Source organism: Lissotriton helveticus, chromosome 3_2 (genome assembly GCF_964261635.1).
Source record: "Lissotriton helveticus chromosome 3_2, aLisHel1.1, whole genome shotgun sequence".
Lineage (NCBI taxonomy): Eukaryota > Metazoa > Chordata > Amphibia > Caudata > Salamandridae > Lissotriton > Lissotriton helveticus.
Window position 1 is genome coordinate 505,925,209 of NC_136062.1, and position 18,130 is coordinate 505,943,338.

At 43.7% G+C, this 18,130-nt stretch overlaps 1 protein-coding gene across 1 annotated transcript in view; it reads right to left on the minus strand.

The window, feature by feature from the left end:
- LOC144826386 (cytochrome P450 2K1-like) overlaps positions 1-18,130 on the minus strand; it is a 429,013-nt gene that overhangs the window by 364,879 nt on the left and 46,004 nt on the right. Inside the window, exon 2 of the mRNA XM_078684711.1 lies at positions 5,239-5,401. Within this exon, the coding sequence (XP_078540837.1) occupies positions 5,239-5,401 (163 nt within the window). The remainder of the gene's footprint in view (positions 1-5,238; positions 5,402-18,130) is intronic.

Here is an 18,130-nt window from a genome sequence, read left to right on the forward strand (position 1 = left end):
CCCCCCTTCCTGGTCCCACCCAGAGGAGGGACCTAGCAGGTAATCCGGCCCCTAGATTTGGAATAAGAGTAGGAGCTGTGTCCCAAGACTTCAGATCATCCTGAACTCGACTTGAAACTAAGAAGAAAACTGGACTTCGACATTCTGCTGCACAGAAGACTGAAGAGAATCTCCCTTGTGGCCAAGGAGTGACCACCCTGTGAATACAGGCACCAACCAGCAACTCGACGTCTGCTTTGCTGCGCCTCCCGTCGGAGCCCAAGCCCAGAGCCTGACAAGACCCAGACTCCCAGACATCTCAGAGCCCGATCCACAGTCCCTGAAAAGAAGAGACCCGTGGAGGCACCGAGAGACGTGGGACTGGACCCCTTGAAAGACCTCCGAGAAGCTGACTGTGCAGCACCCAAGGCACCATCGACGCTGTGCTTTGGGGTTTAAGAAGCCCCTCCACCGAGCAGCATTTGCACCGAAGATCAGCCCCCCAGCATCTCCCCGATCTGCGTGGGGCCCTTTTGCACTTAGCCACGAGACGCGCCATCCCGGCCACTTGCCACGTGGCTAGCGGCCATCTTGGCAACAAAAACTACAAACAACACCGCTGGTCTGGTTGCTCCAGACTGGCCCTCGCTCCCCTGAAAAGGAGCACCCGCTCTGACCTTGCTGGTGCAAGTGAGAAGCTTGCATCGATGTCTGCGTGGCTTGCATTAGCCAAGGCCTCTTTGCTCCGATCAAGAAGCCGACAGTGCCATCAGCTAGAGCCTTTGTGGGTCAGCTCTTGTCCAACGCCTGGACATCCTTAACCTCTTCGTGTCCACGTGGCTGCAGAGACAATCTTCACCTCTTCACCTGTTTGCACCCGACATCGCCTAGTTCCGTTCTGGTTCCACGGTAGTCACTGGCTAGTGGCTTTGAACATTGTCCCCTCTGCTTTCAGGTATTCACCTCTTCATATCCACCCTTGGATCCACCGGAACTCTCCTCGACAACCCGCCTGCAGCATCTTCATCTCCAGGCACCATCGACCTGCGTGACGAAACCCGACACTACTTGGCACCTATGCACCCGCTTCCTGTGGGTGAGGTAACTCAGCAACGCCGGTGTTCCTACATTGGTACACACCTCTAGTGCCTAGCTCTAAAGTTTCGTCCTTCTAGGTCAGTCGGAAGGTTCCTAAAACAGTAACTTTGTAACTTTTACGCACCATTGGCATTGCATTGGTACATGCGTGCGCTTTAAGCGCTGCACCCGAGTCCCGCGGGCCTTTCCCGACTTCTTCACTGTTAGTCCCGAACAGCTCCAGCGATTCCCCAGGCCCTAGGCCTATTTCCTTTCCGATTGGTGGTTCTTATACCTCTATTTTAGTATATGGTTTAGGTGGCCCCTAGGGCTTACCCATATTGTGCAACTTTTGTGTATTTAAACTGTGTTTTGTTTTAACGCATTTGCTTCTGTGCTCATAAAGAGTATAGGGGATATTTGTAGTAAATAAAAATATATATATTTTCAATATATATCTGTGTGGTGTCCTTTCATTTGGTATTCAAGGGGATTGTGTATGGTAAAACAGCTTGCTTCACATGCCTTTACAGAGTTTAGCCTAATTCTGCTTTGTCCATGCTACCACTAGGATAGCTGGTCTATAAGGTTGACTTACAACCAATCATCATAAGGGTTGCTTGGCATGGTACAAGGTGATCACTAGAACTAGTGAGCATCATATACCAGGTCAACTTCTCACACTTCCCATTAGATGTTAGGAGGTAGAGGGGTGTGTATCACTTACAACGCAACTTTTACGTCGTAATGCTGTTACAACGCAGCTATTACAACGCAGGATCCATTACAACGCATGGCATTACAACGCATGGCATTACATCGCAGATGCTATTACAACGCATACCATTACATCGTAAGTATTGGTAAGTATATAATTTATTTTAATTTTATTTAATATTATATAAATGATTTAATTAATATTAATTATAAATAAAAATAAATAAAAATATTTATTTATGTTTTTAAATATTATAAATTAAATTTATTAATTTAAGTAATTTTTTAAATAAATATGAGTATAGGAGTATATGTATAGGTGTACTGAGGTTTTAGGGCAGGGTTTGGGTTTTGGGGTACAGGGGTGTTTTTAGGTTTCAGGTTTGGGTTTTGGGGTACAGGGGTGTTTTTAGGTTTCAGGGTAGGGTTTGGGTTTTGGGGTACAGGGGTGTTTTTAGGTTTCAGGGTAGGGTTTGGGTTTTGGGGTACAGGGATGTTTTTAGGTTTCAGGGTAGGGTTTGGGTTTTGGGGTACAGGGGTGTTTTTAGGTTTCAGGGTAGGGTTTGGGTTTTGGGGTACAGGGGTGTTTTTAGGTTTCAGGGTAGGGTTTGGTTTTTGGGGTACAGGGGTGTTTTTAGGTTTCAGGGCAGGGTTTGGTTTTTGGGGTACAGGGGTGTTTTTAGGTTTCAGGGCAGGGTTTGGGTTTTGGGGTACAGGGGTGTTTTTAGGTTTCAGGGTAGGGTTTGGGTTTTGGGGTACAGGGGTGTTTTTAGGTTTCAGGGTAGGGTTTGGGTTTTGGGGTACAGGGGTGTTTTTAGGTTTCAGGGCAGGGTTTGGGTTTTGGGGTACAGGGGTGTTTTTAGGTTTCAGGGCAGGGTTTGGGTTTTGGGGTACAGGGGTGTTTTTAGGTTTCAGGGCAGGGTTTGGGTTTTGGGGTACAGGGGTGTTTTTAAGTTAAATAAAATTAATTATATTATATTAATTACATTTCTTAATTAAAATAATTAAATTAAATACATTATTTTAAATAATTTATTTTAATTACAATCAAAAAAATATTTAAATTAAATTAATTTAATTATATTAATTAAATAAAATTAATTACATTTTTTATTAAAATTAATTTAAATAAATAATTACTATTATTTTGATTAAAATAATTTAATTAAATTAAAATAATTACATTTTTTTTAAAAAGGTATACTTACCTATACTTACGATGTAATGCCATGCGTTGTAATAGCATCTGCGATGTAATGCCATGCGTTGTAATGCCATGCGTTGTAATGGATCCTGCGTTGTAAAAATTGCGATGTAACGGTCTGCGTTGTAAAATAACGCGTTGTAACATCATAGATCCGGTAGAGGACATGGGATCATCTCATCATTGGTCCAGCCCTATGGAGCAAATGTTGCGCCGCATGCTGACATGCTACATCAGGCAGTTGTTCCAAGAATTAACCCCTTCCATGCTCATGACGAGCTCAGCTCGTCATGCAGTGCACTGCTGCTGTGCTGATGACAAGGTGAGCTCCACATGAACAATGGGAAATCATGGAATGCAGCACCCAGCGGGAATTGCCTTAGCCTTAGCACCAATGTGGTTAAAAGGGCCAGAAGCAGTGGCAGCCTATTCTCGTACATCACTGCCAAATGTGTATGAAAGGTACTCACATGGCCTTTCCTAAGCTACTGAAAACCTGGCTCTTTCCTTAGTGACTCTTAAGGCTTCAGTTTTACCACTTCAGCGCTAGGATGCCTCTGGGTAGCTAGGCGCTTTACAAGTGCTGCTTCATGTATTCATGTCGCTGTCCTTGCTGAGTCTTGAACTTAATAGGGGTGGGAGACTTAGGTGTTGGGATGGGAAGAATCAGGTGAAGTAATGAATAGTGAGGTCTAGTTTTGTGTGTCAAATGTCTATGGCTTTTGGTTCATGTGCAACTGTCTTCAATAAAGCAGCCTTTTTCACACAATAAGCAAGTATATGGCCTGTGGTGCCCCTTTTTGGTCCAATAGCAAAATGCCAAATGTGTTTCACACCAACTACAAAAGAACCGCCAATTTTAGCCCTACTCCATGCAAGAATTTAAATAGCTGCTCCGTACTGCTCATGCTGGCTCATCTCACACACAAGCCTCCCCTCCCCAATTCAATTGTGAAAGTGGTATTACAAAAGTAATATCAATAAATGCGTGCCTATTGCAAGGTGAGCAATGACATTTGGGGTTGCTATCATTGCAAACTTGTTGTAAACATGATACAAAACATGATGGACAGCCATTCTAGCCAATGTCTGAAGGGGGTTCAGCCAAACAAGTCAATGGCTAAATAGGACCAACCCAATTCAACTTTCTTTATGATATATCATATATATGTGTTTGAATTCTTGCCAAGCAGCGAACGCTGTCTGTAGCCAGAGATAACAAGCATTGGCATAGCCAATAGGTCTCAGCAATGGAAGTGCTTAATTAAATAGAGGGCGAAAGGGGCGTTGTGGTGGGGAATCAACTAATTAGCATGTATATTGTGGTCAAAGGCTAGCAAATATTTTAAACTAATAACTTGGAAATGTTTTTGGGGGAAATGTAAACAAGAAGAATAAAGCTCCCATGGGAGTGTGGAGGCAGCTGGGGGGAGAAGGGAGGTGGTGAAAGAACCAACTGCCAGTCACAAGGAATCTCCAGAAACCAAACTACCCTCCTTTTCAGCAGTAGGTTTGTAGACAGGAATGCTGCAACACTGAAGGAGTAACAGAAGCAGCAACACATTTTTGTGGACACAAATAGCACCACCTCAATGAGTATCATAAAAAGCTAACACCGTTGTACAGCCACAAAGAGCATTGCCGCCATTGAGCCCACAGATGTTCTAATGAGTTGAGGTGCTGCCTCTTCTCACTCTACACATAGCGCCACAAAGCAGGTGCTCACCCACACCATGCTTATGTTTACCTGCAACAGATCCCGAGCATTGGAGTTGTTGCAGGTAAGCATACCTATCTTGGGGAGGAGTAAACAGAGGAAGAGGCATGACAAATGCATGCCACAGACAAATGGTGAATGGGAGAGCAACAATGGAGCAAGCAAATGGCAAACCTAAAGGTTGGCAGAAGCCCTTCAAGTACATTCAGCAGGTCTCTTTTCGAGACAGTGCATGCGTGCCATCTACAGTCGAGACCTGAAAATGCTCAACTATTTCTTTCAGAAAATTTGGTGTGGAATGGTCAAGATGAGCCAGAAATGTGGCTCAATACGTGGTTGTTACTTTTGTTACAGATGTGTTAGTGTTTCGTGTATATATACAATCTTCTATAGTCAATCTGAGGGATGATTCTCTAATTTGCTGCTCTGTTCACATTCTGCTTGCATTCTACCAATTCTCATCTCAACAGTGTAAATAAAGTTCAAAGAATGCAGCACCCACAGAACTTCCTGTGTTTCAAAACCAAGCAGAAAACTAACTTACCATTTCCTTTTGAAGTCTCTTGGAAAATTGGGACGTGGGCTCTCTCTGAAAACTCTTTGGCATGGTTTACAAGAGCATCTTTCACAGTCTCATAGCCAGCCAGCACCACTGCCTTCAGAGGTCCAATATGAACGCTGAACACTGAGCCATACTCCTTGGAGAGCTGTAGGGAAGAAACACAAAAATGGAACTCTTCCAGAACATTCTACCAAAGGGCTCACATCACCTGGCATCCATGGGCCCTTCCTTTTATTGTTCTTACCTTCTTCCTCTTCATTTCTTGGTTTCAGTTGTTGTCTGCCAGAAGGCCACTTGTTGGCACCAATAGCGACCTCTAGAGACCATGGCGTAATATGACTTACACGAGAGCCTATGACTTCTCCCATAGCGCGAACTAGACCCGAACTGAATCAGGTATCAGAGCGCTTTACATAGCACCAGTTACGTTACATGAGGACACGCATTCATTTTAGGCACGGGGAGATTAAGTGATTTGCCCAGAATCACAGGAGGTTTTTGGCGTCGTTACCGAGACTCGAACCCAGATCCCCAGGTCCGAGGTCGAGCGTCTTAGCCGTTAGGCCAACCCCTCTCCCTCTTTGCAATTAGGCTGAGGCAAACTAAAATGTGTTGAAAGTAAATCCCGAATACTTATAACATAATTCAGGATTCGACAAACAAACAGACCTTTTGGCACTTACAAATTCAATATAGAATTCAAAATAGTTAATAATAAAAAGGCAAAATCTGATGGAATTCCTGTTACTCACTTATGTGTTTCGTACTCACACAATCCCGCTGTACTGTGTACTGTTTCACACTCTAAAACTGTGGACAAAGTGAAAGATACTGCAGGGGAAAAATGTGTTTTAATTATTTCTCACATAGCAGCCATATGGGTGGCTCAAATGTTTTACCACACAAAATCCAGATTAAGTGAAATTATCTGCTTGGTATAAAAAAATATATAGAAAAGGCAAGCCTCGTATCCGGAAATTCTACTAATTTAGAACCTGGTAACGACTTAGGGAAAATCCACCATGATATGGTTACAATCCTGGGGTCATTTTTTTTATAGCTAAGTGTAATCACCGAAGCGATACTAACCCCTGGTATAATAGGATGTGCAGGGATGCTAAAAGAGCCCTGCTGTCATGTCTGAAGGGGGTGATAGCACGCACATTAGGGAAGCTAGGGCTCACTTTAATAAAATTCTTTTACAAGCAAAATCAGAATGTGAAATGAATAGATGGCAGGCTATTAAGAATGCTTTGGACCTAAAAGATTTTAGAGGCTTTTGGAATCTAGTCCACACTGGGAAAACTGAGGGTAGGACTTCTTTCGAGCCTAACATTGATGAGGAAGCCTGGCGTCTTTATTTTAGGGATTTATATTCAAGCCCACTTATTGGTTTGAGTGTGAGTGAGATCACGGTGTGTTGTCTAACCCTTGATCCTCTATGGGACATTGTACTATGGCTGAGGTACTATCTGCCTTAGCCAAATTATTACCTAATAAAGCACCGGGTAGATAGAATTCCAGGGGACCTGTATAAAAACTAACAGGTTGTGTGGGCTCCATACCTGCAAACATTATTTAATGCAATTCTCCATGGCCTATCAGCCCCCATTACGTGGGCTGGTGCAGAGATTATCCCTATCTTCAAAAAAGGGTCCCCCATTGAGCCTGTAAACTATAGGCCAATTAGCCTAATTGATGTAACACAAAAAATATTTGCTAGAGTGTTACTGGGAAGACTCCATGAATGGATGGAAGATCTCGATGTCCTGACTCCGCTGCAAGCAGGCTTCAGAGCTAAAACTTCAACCATAGATCAGCTGTTTAGGTTACAGCTGATCTATTGGAAGCATGTAGTGCTGGAGGGAGGGATTATTCTTTTGAATAAGGAAAGCGAAACTGATACAAACAAGAAAAACATCCAATTGTGAGAAAGTGGTGACCCAAAGCCCATAGAGGTTCGTAAAGACGAATTGTCATAAATTGGCAGTGATTGGGTTAGCATTTAGCTCAGCTACACGAACTTTCGTGTTTAAATTGACCAAACTTGCGGGGGCCATTATGTATTCCCTGGCTTCCATTTTGTATGAACATGCGGCCTCGTGGTCAGCATGCCCTTTTGTCCTTCCTCTGTACCAATGACCATTTACCTTGCCCAGCAACAGGCTATTTTTAGCACTGGTCAAGCTCACGCATGAGCACTCGAATTTTTAGATTAATGAGTGGTCACCTCTCAGGAATGTTCTCTAAAACTGACCAGTAGTACTAAACTCCTCCCACATGTTGGCTGTGTTCCAAAAATGCCCTTATATGTACCTAAACTATGCAAAAGTATACCGCCTACCTTTTTATTGCTGTTTAACTTGTATACAAGAGGTCACGCACCGATGTTCGGGGTGATACTTCTTGCATTACCGAAGGGTGCTGTAGGAATGTACCACCACCCCATGGGGTCTTAATAAACTTGTCTTTTGCATTTCCAGTTTCCGTGCCAAGTTCTATTCTATGGTGTTCAAGAGTTTTTTGCAGAGTATGTAGACCTGACAAACCCAATACCACAAATTGGCGACCACGAAGGGACTCATCGGCGACTCGGATGCCCGAAGGAGAGGTCGTGACGAAGGATTGGAAACTCGCCATGGACGCGTACGCTGCCACTGAGTGACCCGAGTCTTGGCACCCACGGTGTTTTTTCCTTTCCTTCTGACCCGACCTTCTAGGTGGCGCCGGTCCTCGACTGAGATCCTGATCGGTTGGGTTGTTGTGCAGTGCCCGTTTGGCTGATTCGATTAAGGAACTTGGCAGTTGGAACCTGGTCGTTTGAGAATATTTGGTAAGCTTGTGATTGGTAAGGTAGTCTACTGACACTTACTGTGGCTTTTTGGTTTGTTTGAGTTAGCTAACATTTGGATCTATGATTTGAGTTATATGTGGAGTGCACCTCACATAGACAGGCATGTAGAGATATTTCTCTGACTTTGTATTTGTTTGAACGGCACACCGCGTGTAAAACATATTTAACTGCCATTTTATGTAATGTCGCGTTTTCGTGATATTTTGACATGCCTGTTCTCAGCACACTTCGAGGAATGTGCTGTCTTGGAAATGGTACCAGTTACCGATTAAATGAATCTCAGCCAGCTCCCCCAGAGGGGACACCTAATCGTGAAATGTACATAAAATTTGGCCTTCCTCCCATAATGTATAGTACATTGTGGCATAAATATACGAAAACTGATCATGAATTACAATGGCCACTACATGGGTCGTTTGATTTGCGAAAGGTTCAATATGTGGAGCAGTGTTTGTTTCAGCGCAGGTCTAGACAGGATATTTTTGATTGTGTGCGTATGTGGGAGAAAGCGGTGCGTAAACGAATGAAGCGTGAACAAGCCGTGGCGGACAAAGAGCAGCGAAAGGCTGCTCGTGATAAAGCTTTACAGTTGCAGGAAAAGGAATTGCAGGAACAGAAAGAGAGGGAGATTCGAGAACGTAATTTGCAAGTTAATGGTCAGTTTCCTATTCGACGTCCTCTTTATCCTGTCCTTACTAATGAATCAGATGATTTTTCATTACTAGATCGTTGCCCGCCTCCGTATGTTCCTCCTATGGCCCCGGATGAGGACCTTAACGAAGATTATCAGGGAGATCAGCGTACCAGGTTAACTGCTGATCGAGCTACGGAATTGCGCGGGTTTGCTCGTAAACTTAATACAAATTCTATAACTGTTTCAGAGATTGATGGTCTTATGTGTAAGTGGTCCGACCGAGAACGATTGTATTTTCTGGATCATTTTAGAGATAAAGTTGTCGAACGGTTTAGACAGTATTCACCTGAGTTGGAACCTAAGGATATATCAGTTGGTCGTGATAATTTTGGTAAAGGTCTTTTTGTTCTTGCAGATGCGGATGAGTTTTTCCAGCGTTTGGTTAAGCTACGGGATGAAGCGTCATGACTCCGGGCGTTGAAAAAGGCATCGGGTTCGTCTGCGCCTGGATCAACAGAAGTATCCAAAGAGTGCCCTATCTCTGGAACAGATAAGAGCGCTACAGTTAATGTCATGCCTATGCGAGAAGCTGCACCGTATTATGTCCCTCATAAAGGGTTAGGCACAGATGATGATAGGATGTCTAAAGATGCGAAGGGATATTTTATATATAATTGGGTTTATAAGCCTTGGAATAGAACAGATGTTATGGCGCTTAAGAATGCTTTGCCTGACCCCCGCAAAAATCCAGCAGCTTTCTATGAAGGTGTGGAAGGTGCTCTTTCTTCGTGTGTTATGACATTAGTTGACTTTGATCTTTTCTTTGGGTTGATACTGCCTCCCGATATGTGGAGGGCAATTCGTAAGTTCGATGATCGAGCGGTTTTGGGTGCAGATTGGAAGGACTTAGCTCAAGCTGATTTGGATAGGGAACCAGCATGTAAGCCGTGTCAAGTAATTTTAGATCTCCCGGCGGCTAATTTGAATAAATTAAAAACACTTGTCCACCCTAAGAAAATTGATTGGATGATGTTGGCTTCCTGTAAACAGAAACACGGTGAATCGGTCTCTGACTTTTTTTCACGTTTCGAAGAAGCATTTGGTGATTACAGTGGCCAATGATTAGTATGTGGCTAATCTTCTACCGGTGATTGCGAAACGTTTACTGAGTCTCAGGATAATAATTATGCATAGGAGTACGTAGGATGGGGTGTGGAATCGGTTGAAGTACCAGTCGATCAAAGGGGTCCATATATATCAGCACATGTTTTGGGTTCTACTGATCAGTTTCTGGTCGATGCAGGAGCTACTCGTAGCGCTCTGTCCAAACACTTGGTTCCAAGGGCTCCCCTGTCTGGCAAAACGATTACATCAATAGGGTTCGATGGAACACCTTCTCTTAGCCCATTGTCTCAACCCCTTACATTTCACATTGATAAATTTGCTACCCCATGCCTGTTTTTGTTATCTCCAAACACACCAGATAATATTATGGGACTTGATATGCTTAAACATTTTCGAGCAACCATACGCTGTGCCCCTGAAGGGGTAAGGGTTATTTTGAATGAGAACTACCCAGAGTTTGGGAGATTGTGCCTCATGCAGGAGGCCGATGCGTTAGCTTCTCTTCCAAGCACTTTATGGGCTACTTCCGATACTGATGTGGGACAAATGATTATTCCTCCCGTACGTATTACTGTAAAGGAGGGAGTGTCTATGCCTCGCGTACCACAGTACAAAATCTCTAGAGACAGTGAAATTGCTTTGACACATATTGTAAATGACCTGATTGAGGCAGGGGTGGTGGAGGAAGTCCCCTATAATGTTTGTAACAGCCCAATTCTTCCGATCCTAAAGAAAGACACAGACACTAAGATCTATCGTTTCATTATTGATTTGAGGGAAATTAATAAGAGAGTCGTACCCCAGTACCCGGTGGTGTCTGACATTACCACCATACTTACCTTGATTCCACCTACATCCACTACATTCACTGTTATTGATTTGGAGAATGCTTTCTTCTCGATTCCCATTCATCCCGATAGCCGATATTTGTTCCGCTTCACATTAAATAACAAATCATATAGATTTTGTCGAGTTCCTCAAGGCTATACAGAAAGCCCTAGTATTTATAGCCAGGCTTTAAAAAGACAGCTTGATTCTTTTAACTTGCAGTCTGGGGTGGCTCTTATTCAATATGTTGATGACATTTTACATGCAGCAGACACGCAGGAACAATGTGAGGAGAGTACTCTTTCCCTGCTTTCTTTCCTTGCCAAGAATAATCACAAGGTCTCGAGGAAGAAGTTGCAATATTGTAGACCAAAGGTGACCTACCTCGGTCATCTTTTGTCTAAGGATGGACGTGCATTGACATCCGACCAAATTCAAGTAATTTTAGATACGCCAGTCCCTTGCACTCAGAAAGATGTTCGTGCTTTCATAGGTTTGACGTCCTTTTGTAGACAGTGGATACTAGGATTTTCACACATTATAAAATCCTTGCTAGCGTTGTTGTCCAAAACTACACCAATTCCTCTTGAATGGACAGATGAATGTCAGAATGCTTTTGAACAATTGAGACAAGCCCTTTGTTCTGCACCAGTGTTAGGTACACCGGATTATACAAAGATCTTTACATTATATGTACATGAGAAGGATGGGTGCGCATTGTCAGTCTTAGTGCAGACACACGGAGATAAACAGAGACCTTGTGCGTACTTCTCAGCAGTACTCGACCCTGTGGCTTGAGGATTGCCTGGATGTTTTCGAGCAGTCGCAGCAACAGCTGTGGCCATACGACAGAGTGAGGGGATAGTTTTGTCACACAAATTGTTGGTGTTAGTTCCCCATGCGGTAGATGCTTTATTGAACCAAACGAAAACACAGCATCTAACTAGTGCTCGTTTAACAGGATACGAGCTAACGCTATTGGCGCCACATATTACACTGAAGAGGTGCGCCACTTTGAACCCTGCTACTTTATTGCCATATCCTGTTGCTGAGACCCAGAAGGAAGAACATCATGATTGTGTTTTTCTGACCGAAGAACAAACAAAGGGTCGTATCAATTTACAGGATATGCCACTTCCAGATGTAGATGGGGAACTGTGGGTGGATGGATCGTGTTTAAAGCTGATCAAACAAAGTGGAATCCACTCAAAAAGTGGCGGTGGTCCCTAAAGTGATGGGGAGCACACAGTGTTGTTTAAATGCCCCTCACACACCAACAGGCCCCTTGGTGTCATGCTTCATCATCGGGGCCTTCGCACCCCTCTACGAGATGCGGCGTGCTACGACTCACGAATACGCAGGAGCACTTGATAGTGAACTATGTGAGGGAGAGTGTTTCTAAGGGAAAATGTGAGTGAAGTGAGGTGAAAAAAGTGAGTTACTTAAAAAATACCTGGCACGTAGGAGAAAAATTATTTATTATATCCTCGGCTGGTATTGTTAAAAAGGTGCAAAAGTGGGTTGTTTGAATACGAATTAGGGTATTACAACCAAAGTGTCAACATGTTTCGGAGCGCAGGGGCTCCTTCTTCAGGACAAGGATATGCACAATATCCTCACCTTACTCACATGAAATGTAAAAGTGTATAAAATCCTTTTTTTAAAAAAAGAAATGTGTAATATACCTAACAATGTTAATTGTAGAGGTGAGTTCAGTTGCGCCCAATTGGCGTTGCAGAGAACCTGTGAAAAGAAGACACAATAAACATGATTGTCTACTGTACAAGAACTCAGGAAAAAATTGTTCCTTAGAGTATAAGGGTAAGTGGTAGAATCCAAATGAGGTTCAAAACACCCTGTAAACATGAAAATGACAAGAGACAAACACACACAAAAACACATACAACTACAATTAAATTGTTCTCCCTTTTAAGGTGAAAAAGAGGGAGAGGAAAAGTGGTTCGAGGCTTACTTATTGTTCTCAGTCTGATCACCTCATGAGCCTATGCGTAGTATTGGGGGGGTCCTTCCATATTGCTCAGTAAAGTAACCTAGGGAGTATTCAATAGTGGGCTTAAGTTGTAGAAAGTACATCGTGCCAAGAGTACCAACGTAGTCCCAGTTGCCAACCTTACTCACGGTTACTGCATAGCAAAAAGATTTTGAGGCTACCTTGAAACAAAGTAAGTTTAACAAATTTAAGAAGGATAAAGATCGCTTCACCCCTGAAAGAGCTTATCCATATACACGAGCAGATTATGTGATGAAAGAGAATGGAAGTGACAAAGACAGTGTAAGCTCTGATAGTAGCACTTCCAGTACCAACTCAGGTGGTTTCCAAAGGAAACAGAGAGGAGGGTTTCGACAACAGAGATCCCAGTTCCCCTGCCAGAGAGGATGGCGAGGTTTTCAAGGACCTCAATTCAATCCCTATCAAAACCCTTTCCAGTTCCCACAGTACCAATTTGTCCCTCCACAAATGGGACAGATGTACCCTCAATGGGTTCCGGAACAAACCAATGCACCCCAGAATGCTCAGCCTTTTTTATCCTGAGGCCAAGGACCCCGCAGAGGGAGGAACAAGAGGGGCAACAATGTCAACTGGCAACCCACAGAGGAAACAGACCCGAGGGTCCTGACGAGGAGCATGACGGCGAACCAAGCGTCCACGAGCAAGAGGGGAACCTAGTAATTAACATTACTCCATGGCCCCTCACCGATTTACAACAAAGGGTACTGAACAAAGGCTTGGGATACGTCCCTACCAACAAACCTGACTTGTTCCTATTACATAAAGAAATGCAGGACTTTATAAGAACTATCAAATTAAGGGCCTTCTTCAAAGATAAGGAACCTTCTTTGGAAGAATCAGACACAGGGTTGAAACCGAGGTCGACTTTTACACCACTGGATAACCAACTTCCAGTGGAGGTACTACCCTTTGAGAAAGCTATCATGGAGGAACTCAAGAATGTGGACACCAAACACAAGGTTTTCCAGAATACCAGCAGACTTGAGAATGAAGCTATAAATGAACTGATACGTAACAAAAACCTAACCATAAAACCTGCAGACAAGGGTGGAGCGGTGGTTATTCAAACTACCACAGCCTACGACATTGAGTGCAGAAGACTCCTCGCGGACAATAGGAACTATCAGGTCTTAGTTCAAGACCCCACTGAGTCTTTGCGAATACAAATAGGAGGGATGATTGAGGAGGCCCTCGCACATGATTGGCTAACGAAAAAAGAATCAGAGTTTTTGGTTCAGAAAAATCCCCGTGTTCCATACTTCTACACTATACCAAAAGTACATAAAAATCGTGAGAGCCCACCAGGACGCCCGATTGTGTCCGGTATCTCATCAATTTTGGAACCACTGTCCAAATTCGCTGATGCTTTTTTGAGACCCCTGGTACAGGCCACTGATGCGTACCTGAAAGATACTAAAGCGGTACTACAACTATTACAGAACCAGACTTTTGATCCAAATTCCCAAATGCTACTTAGCCTTGACGTGGAGAGCCTCTACACGAGTCTCCCACATGATGAGACACTACAGATCATTGAAGAAGTACTCCATTCCACCAATTGGAGATACCACACTCCCCGCAATGTAGTGATGGAATGTATCTCATTAGCGCTCACAAAGAACTTTTTTGAGTATGAAGGCACTTTGTTTTGGCAAAGCCATGGGACCAGCATGGGAAGCACTTTTGCCCCTAGCCTGGCGGGACTATATGTCCATCATTTGGAATCTACCAAAATCCTCCATCCTAACAACCCTTTCAGAGGGAGGATCCAGATGTGGCGAGGATATATCGACGACATCTTGGTGATCTGGGAAGGGGATGAGAATTCGATCTCTGAGTTCATGCACTGGCTCAACGACCAGAACACGTTCCTCAAATTCACCCATCAAATGTCTAACATGACCATGGTCTTTCTGGATTTGAACATATATCAGGAGGCAGGTTTTTTGAAAACGGAGACCCACTTCAAACCCACGGCCAGGAACTGTCTCCTCAGGTTTGACAGTTTTCATCCACGTCACCTGAGGGAAAACTTACCATATGGGCAGTTCCTCCGCCTGCGTCGGAACTGCAGTGATATAGCAAAATACAAAAGTCAGGCGAAGGACCTGAGTCACAAACTGAGACAAAGAAAATACCCTGACCCAGTGATCCAGAAGGCTATGAAGAGAGCCAGGAATAACCACCGAGAGGCTCTTTTGGAAGACAACCCACACAAAGACGATCAGGTAAACAGAACAGTCTGTGTTACCACATACAGCCTAGTAACCAACCAGGTTGCAAAATTGGTTAACAAACATTGGCGTATTCTTTCAAGTGGCACTCTATCACTGGACAAACCCTTGTTTGCACATAGACGAGGCAGGAATCTGAGAGACATGCTTGTCCATACTAGACCCTCGCCCATCAGAGAGAAACAGACTAGGCTACAAGGAATACAGGGCCATCACCCGTGTGGTAATTGCAACAACTGTCACCTCACCAAAAAAAGCCAAACCTTGACTTTTTCCAATGGCACTAGCTGGGAACAACGTGCATTCACTAATTGCAACAGCAAGAATGTTGTGTACTTGATCACATGCCCGTGCAGTAAGGAAAATGTGGGAATGACAACGAGATCAGTAAGAATAAGGATTAACGAACACAAAAGTAATATCCGCTGTAAGAAGGCTACAACCAAAATGTCAACCCACTTTTTGGAACACCAACACTGTGTCAACGAGCTGCAGTGGACAGTGATCGAACAGTTACCTTCAGAGGTTGGACTCTTGGAAAAAGAGCAACGGTGGGTGTTCCGTTTGGGGACCGACACCATCGGCCTCAATGACTCCATTCCCTGGAGCCTTTTGCGATGAGTACAAGTTCATATATCATTTAGTGTTTACAGTATGTAATTTTGGGCATAGCTTTGGTCCTGACATAAGTCACGTGTCCACACCCTGCGACCATTGCTGCAATCTAAAAATAACCTCTTCAGTAATATATTCCTCTCCAAAGCCTTGTACTTAATGATTCAGCCTCATATACCTGCTCACAACACTGTTCTAGTATAAGTGTTCGGAGATCGCAATAGTTTGCTTGTGATTATCGATCTAAACCACTTCACTTGCGTTTTTTCCTTTAATAATCTGCGCAGTAATCTGAGTTGCTACATGCAAGCACTCTTAGTCACTATTCCGTTCCTTTATTACGTGCCTATTCCATTCAGCGCTCTGTAGTGGACTCGCGAGTAGTGTGAGCCTTCTGCACATGCGCGCTTACATCTCAGGCCGTGCATGCGCAGTAATCCCTGTACTACAATTGAATACACGCATGCGCGTCTGCAACCGGCACTACACCTGGTCGGACGCGCAGTACCGGAATAGAAGGGCGGATTTACTCCATATTTGGGCATACTTTTCCGTTTTCAATCATTCAATTGTCCACATTAATTAGTCTGTTAGAGGAGTATAAATAGAAAACCGCCATAACCCATCCTCACTTCTCGGAGCAGCGTTGAGGGGAAGGCAGGCGATTTGCTATGCAGTAACCGTGAGTAAGGTTGGCAACTGGGACTACGTTGGTACTCTTGGCACGATGTACTTTCTACAACTTAAGCCCACTATTGAATACTCCCTAGGTTCCTTTACTGAGCAATATGGAAGGACCCCCCCAATACTACGCATAGGCTCATGAGGTGATCAGACTGAGAACAATAAGTAAGCCTTGAACCACTTTTCCTCTCCCTCTTTTTCACCTTAAAAGGGAGAACAATTTAATTGTATTTGTATGTGTTTTTGTGTGTGTTTGTCTCTTGTCATTTTCATGTTTACAGGGTGTTTTGAACCTCATTTGGGTTCTACCACTTACCCTTATACTCTAAGGAACCATTTTTTCCTGAGTTCTTGTACAGTAGACAATCATGTTTATTGTGTCTTCTTTTCACAGGTTCTCTGCAACGCCAATTGGGCGCAACTGAACTCACCTCTACAATTAACATTGTTAGGTATATTACACATTTCTTTTTTAAAAAAAAGGATTTTATACACTTTTACATTTCATGTGATTAAGGTGAGGATATTGTGCATATCCTTGTCCTGAAGAAGGAGCCCCTGCGCTCCGAAACATGTTGACACTTTGATTGTAATACCCTAATTCGTATTCAAACAACCCACTTTTGCAACTTTTTAACAATACCAGCCGAGGATATAATAAATAATTTTTCTCCTACGTGCCAGGTATTTTTTAAGTAACTCACTTTTTTCACCTCACTTCACTCACATTTTCCCTTAGAAACACTCTCCCTCACATAGTTCACTATCAAGTGCTCCTGCGTATTCGTGAGTCGTAGCACGCCACATCCCGTAGAGGGGTGCGAAGGCCCCGATGATGAAGCATGACACCAAGGGGCCTGTTGGTGTGTGAGGGGCATTTAAACAACACTGTGTGCTCCCCATCACTTTAGTGACCACCGCCACTTTTTGAGTGGATTCCACTTTGTTTGATCATATTAACTAGGGAGACCGAATCCACTGACTCTCTCTCTCCCCCTTCTGGTTATATTCGTGTTTAAAGCTGCCAGATGGTACGACTTCCGCAGCCTATGCGATCACGACACTTAAGACAGTGGTAGAAACAGCACGAATACCACAAAAATCGGCCCAAGCAGCTGAATTGATAGCCTTAACGAAAGCATATGAGTTAAGTGCTGGATTATGTGTGAATATCTACACTGATAGTCGTTACGCTTTTGGAGTAGTGCACGATTTTGGCCTACTCTGGAAGGAACGAGGGTTACTGACCTCGCATGGAGTACACATTATGCATGGAGAATTGGTACGTGATCTCCTGAACGCGCTATTGTGTCCAAAGAAAGTGGCGATAGTCAAATGTAGTGCACACAAGAAGGTGACAGACAAAATCGGACAAGGAAACGCTTTGCAGATCGCATAGCGAGAGAGACTGCGATGTTACAGAATGTCTCTCCTATGTATGTGGTGAATTCACAGGCTGAGCGATGGCATGATGCCAGAGAGGAAATATTAGACATACAAAAATCAGCATCTGAAGCGGAACTTGCAACCTGGGCAACAGAGGGAGTGTTGGATGATGAGGGTTGTTGGCGTAGCAAAGATATGGAGAGATGGAAATTGCCTGCCGCTTATTTGCAAGCAATGGTTCAAATGCCACATGGGCTGGCACATGTTGGAGCTCTTGCAATTACTAAATTTCTTACACGAGTTTGGGAGCATCCTGAGATTGCCAGCACGGCTAAGAGAGTGGTACAGACCTGTCTAATATGCTTACAGCACAATCCTGCAAAAGGGACTTATACTCCTTAAGGAGGGTTTGTTCCACCTACTGCACCATTCGTAGTACTGCAAATAGATTACATCCAGCTTGAGCATTGTAACAATTTGAA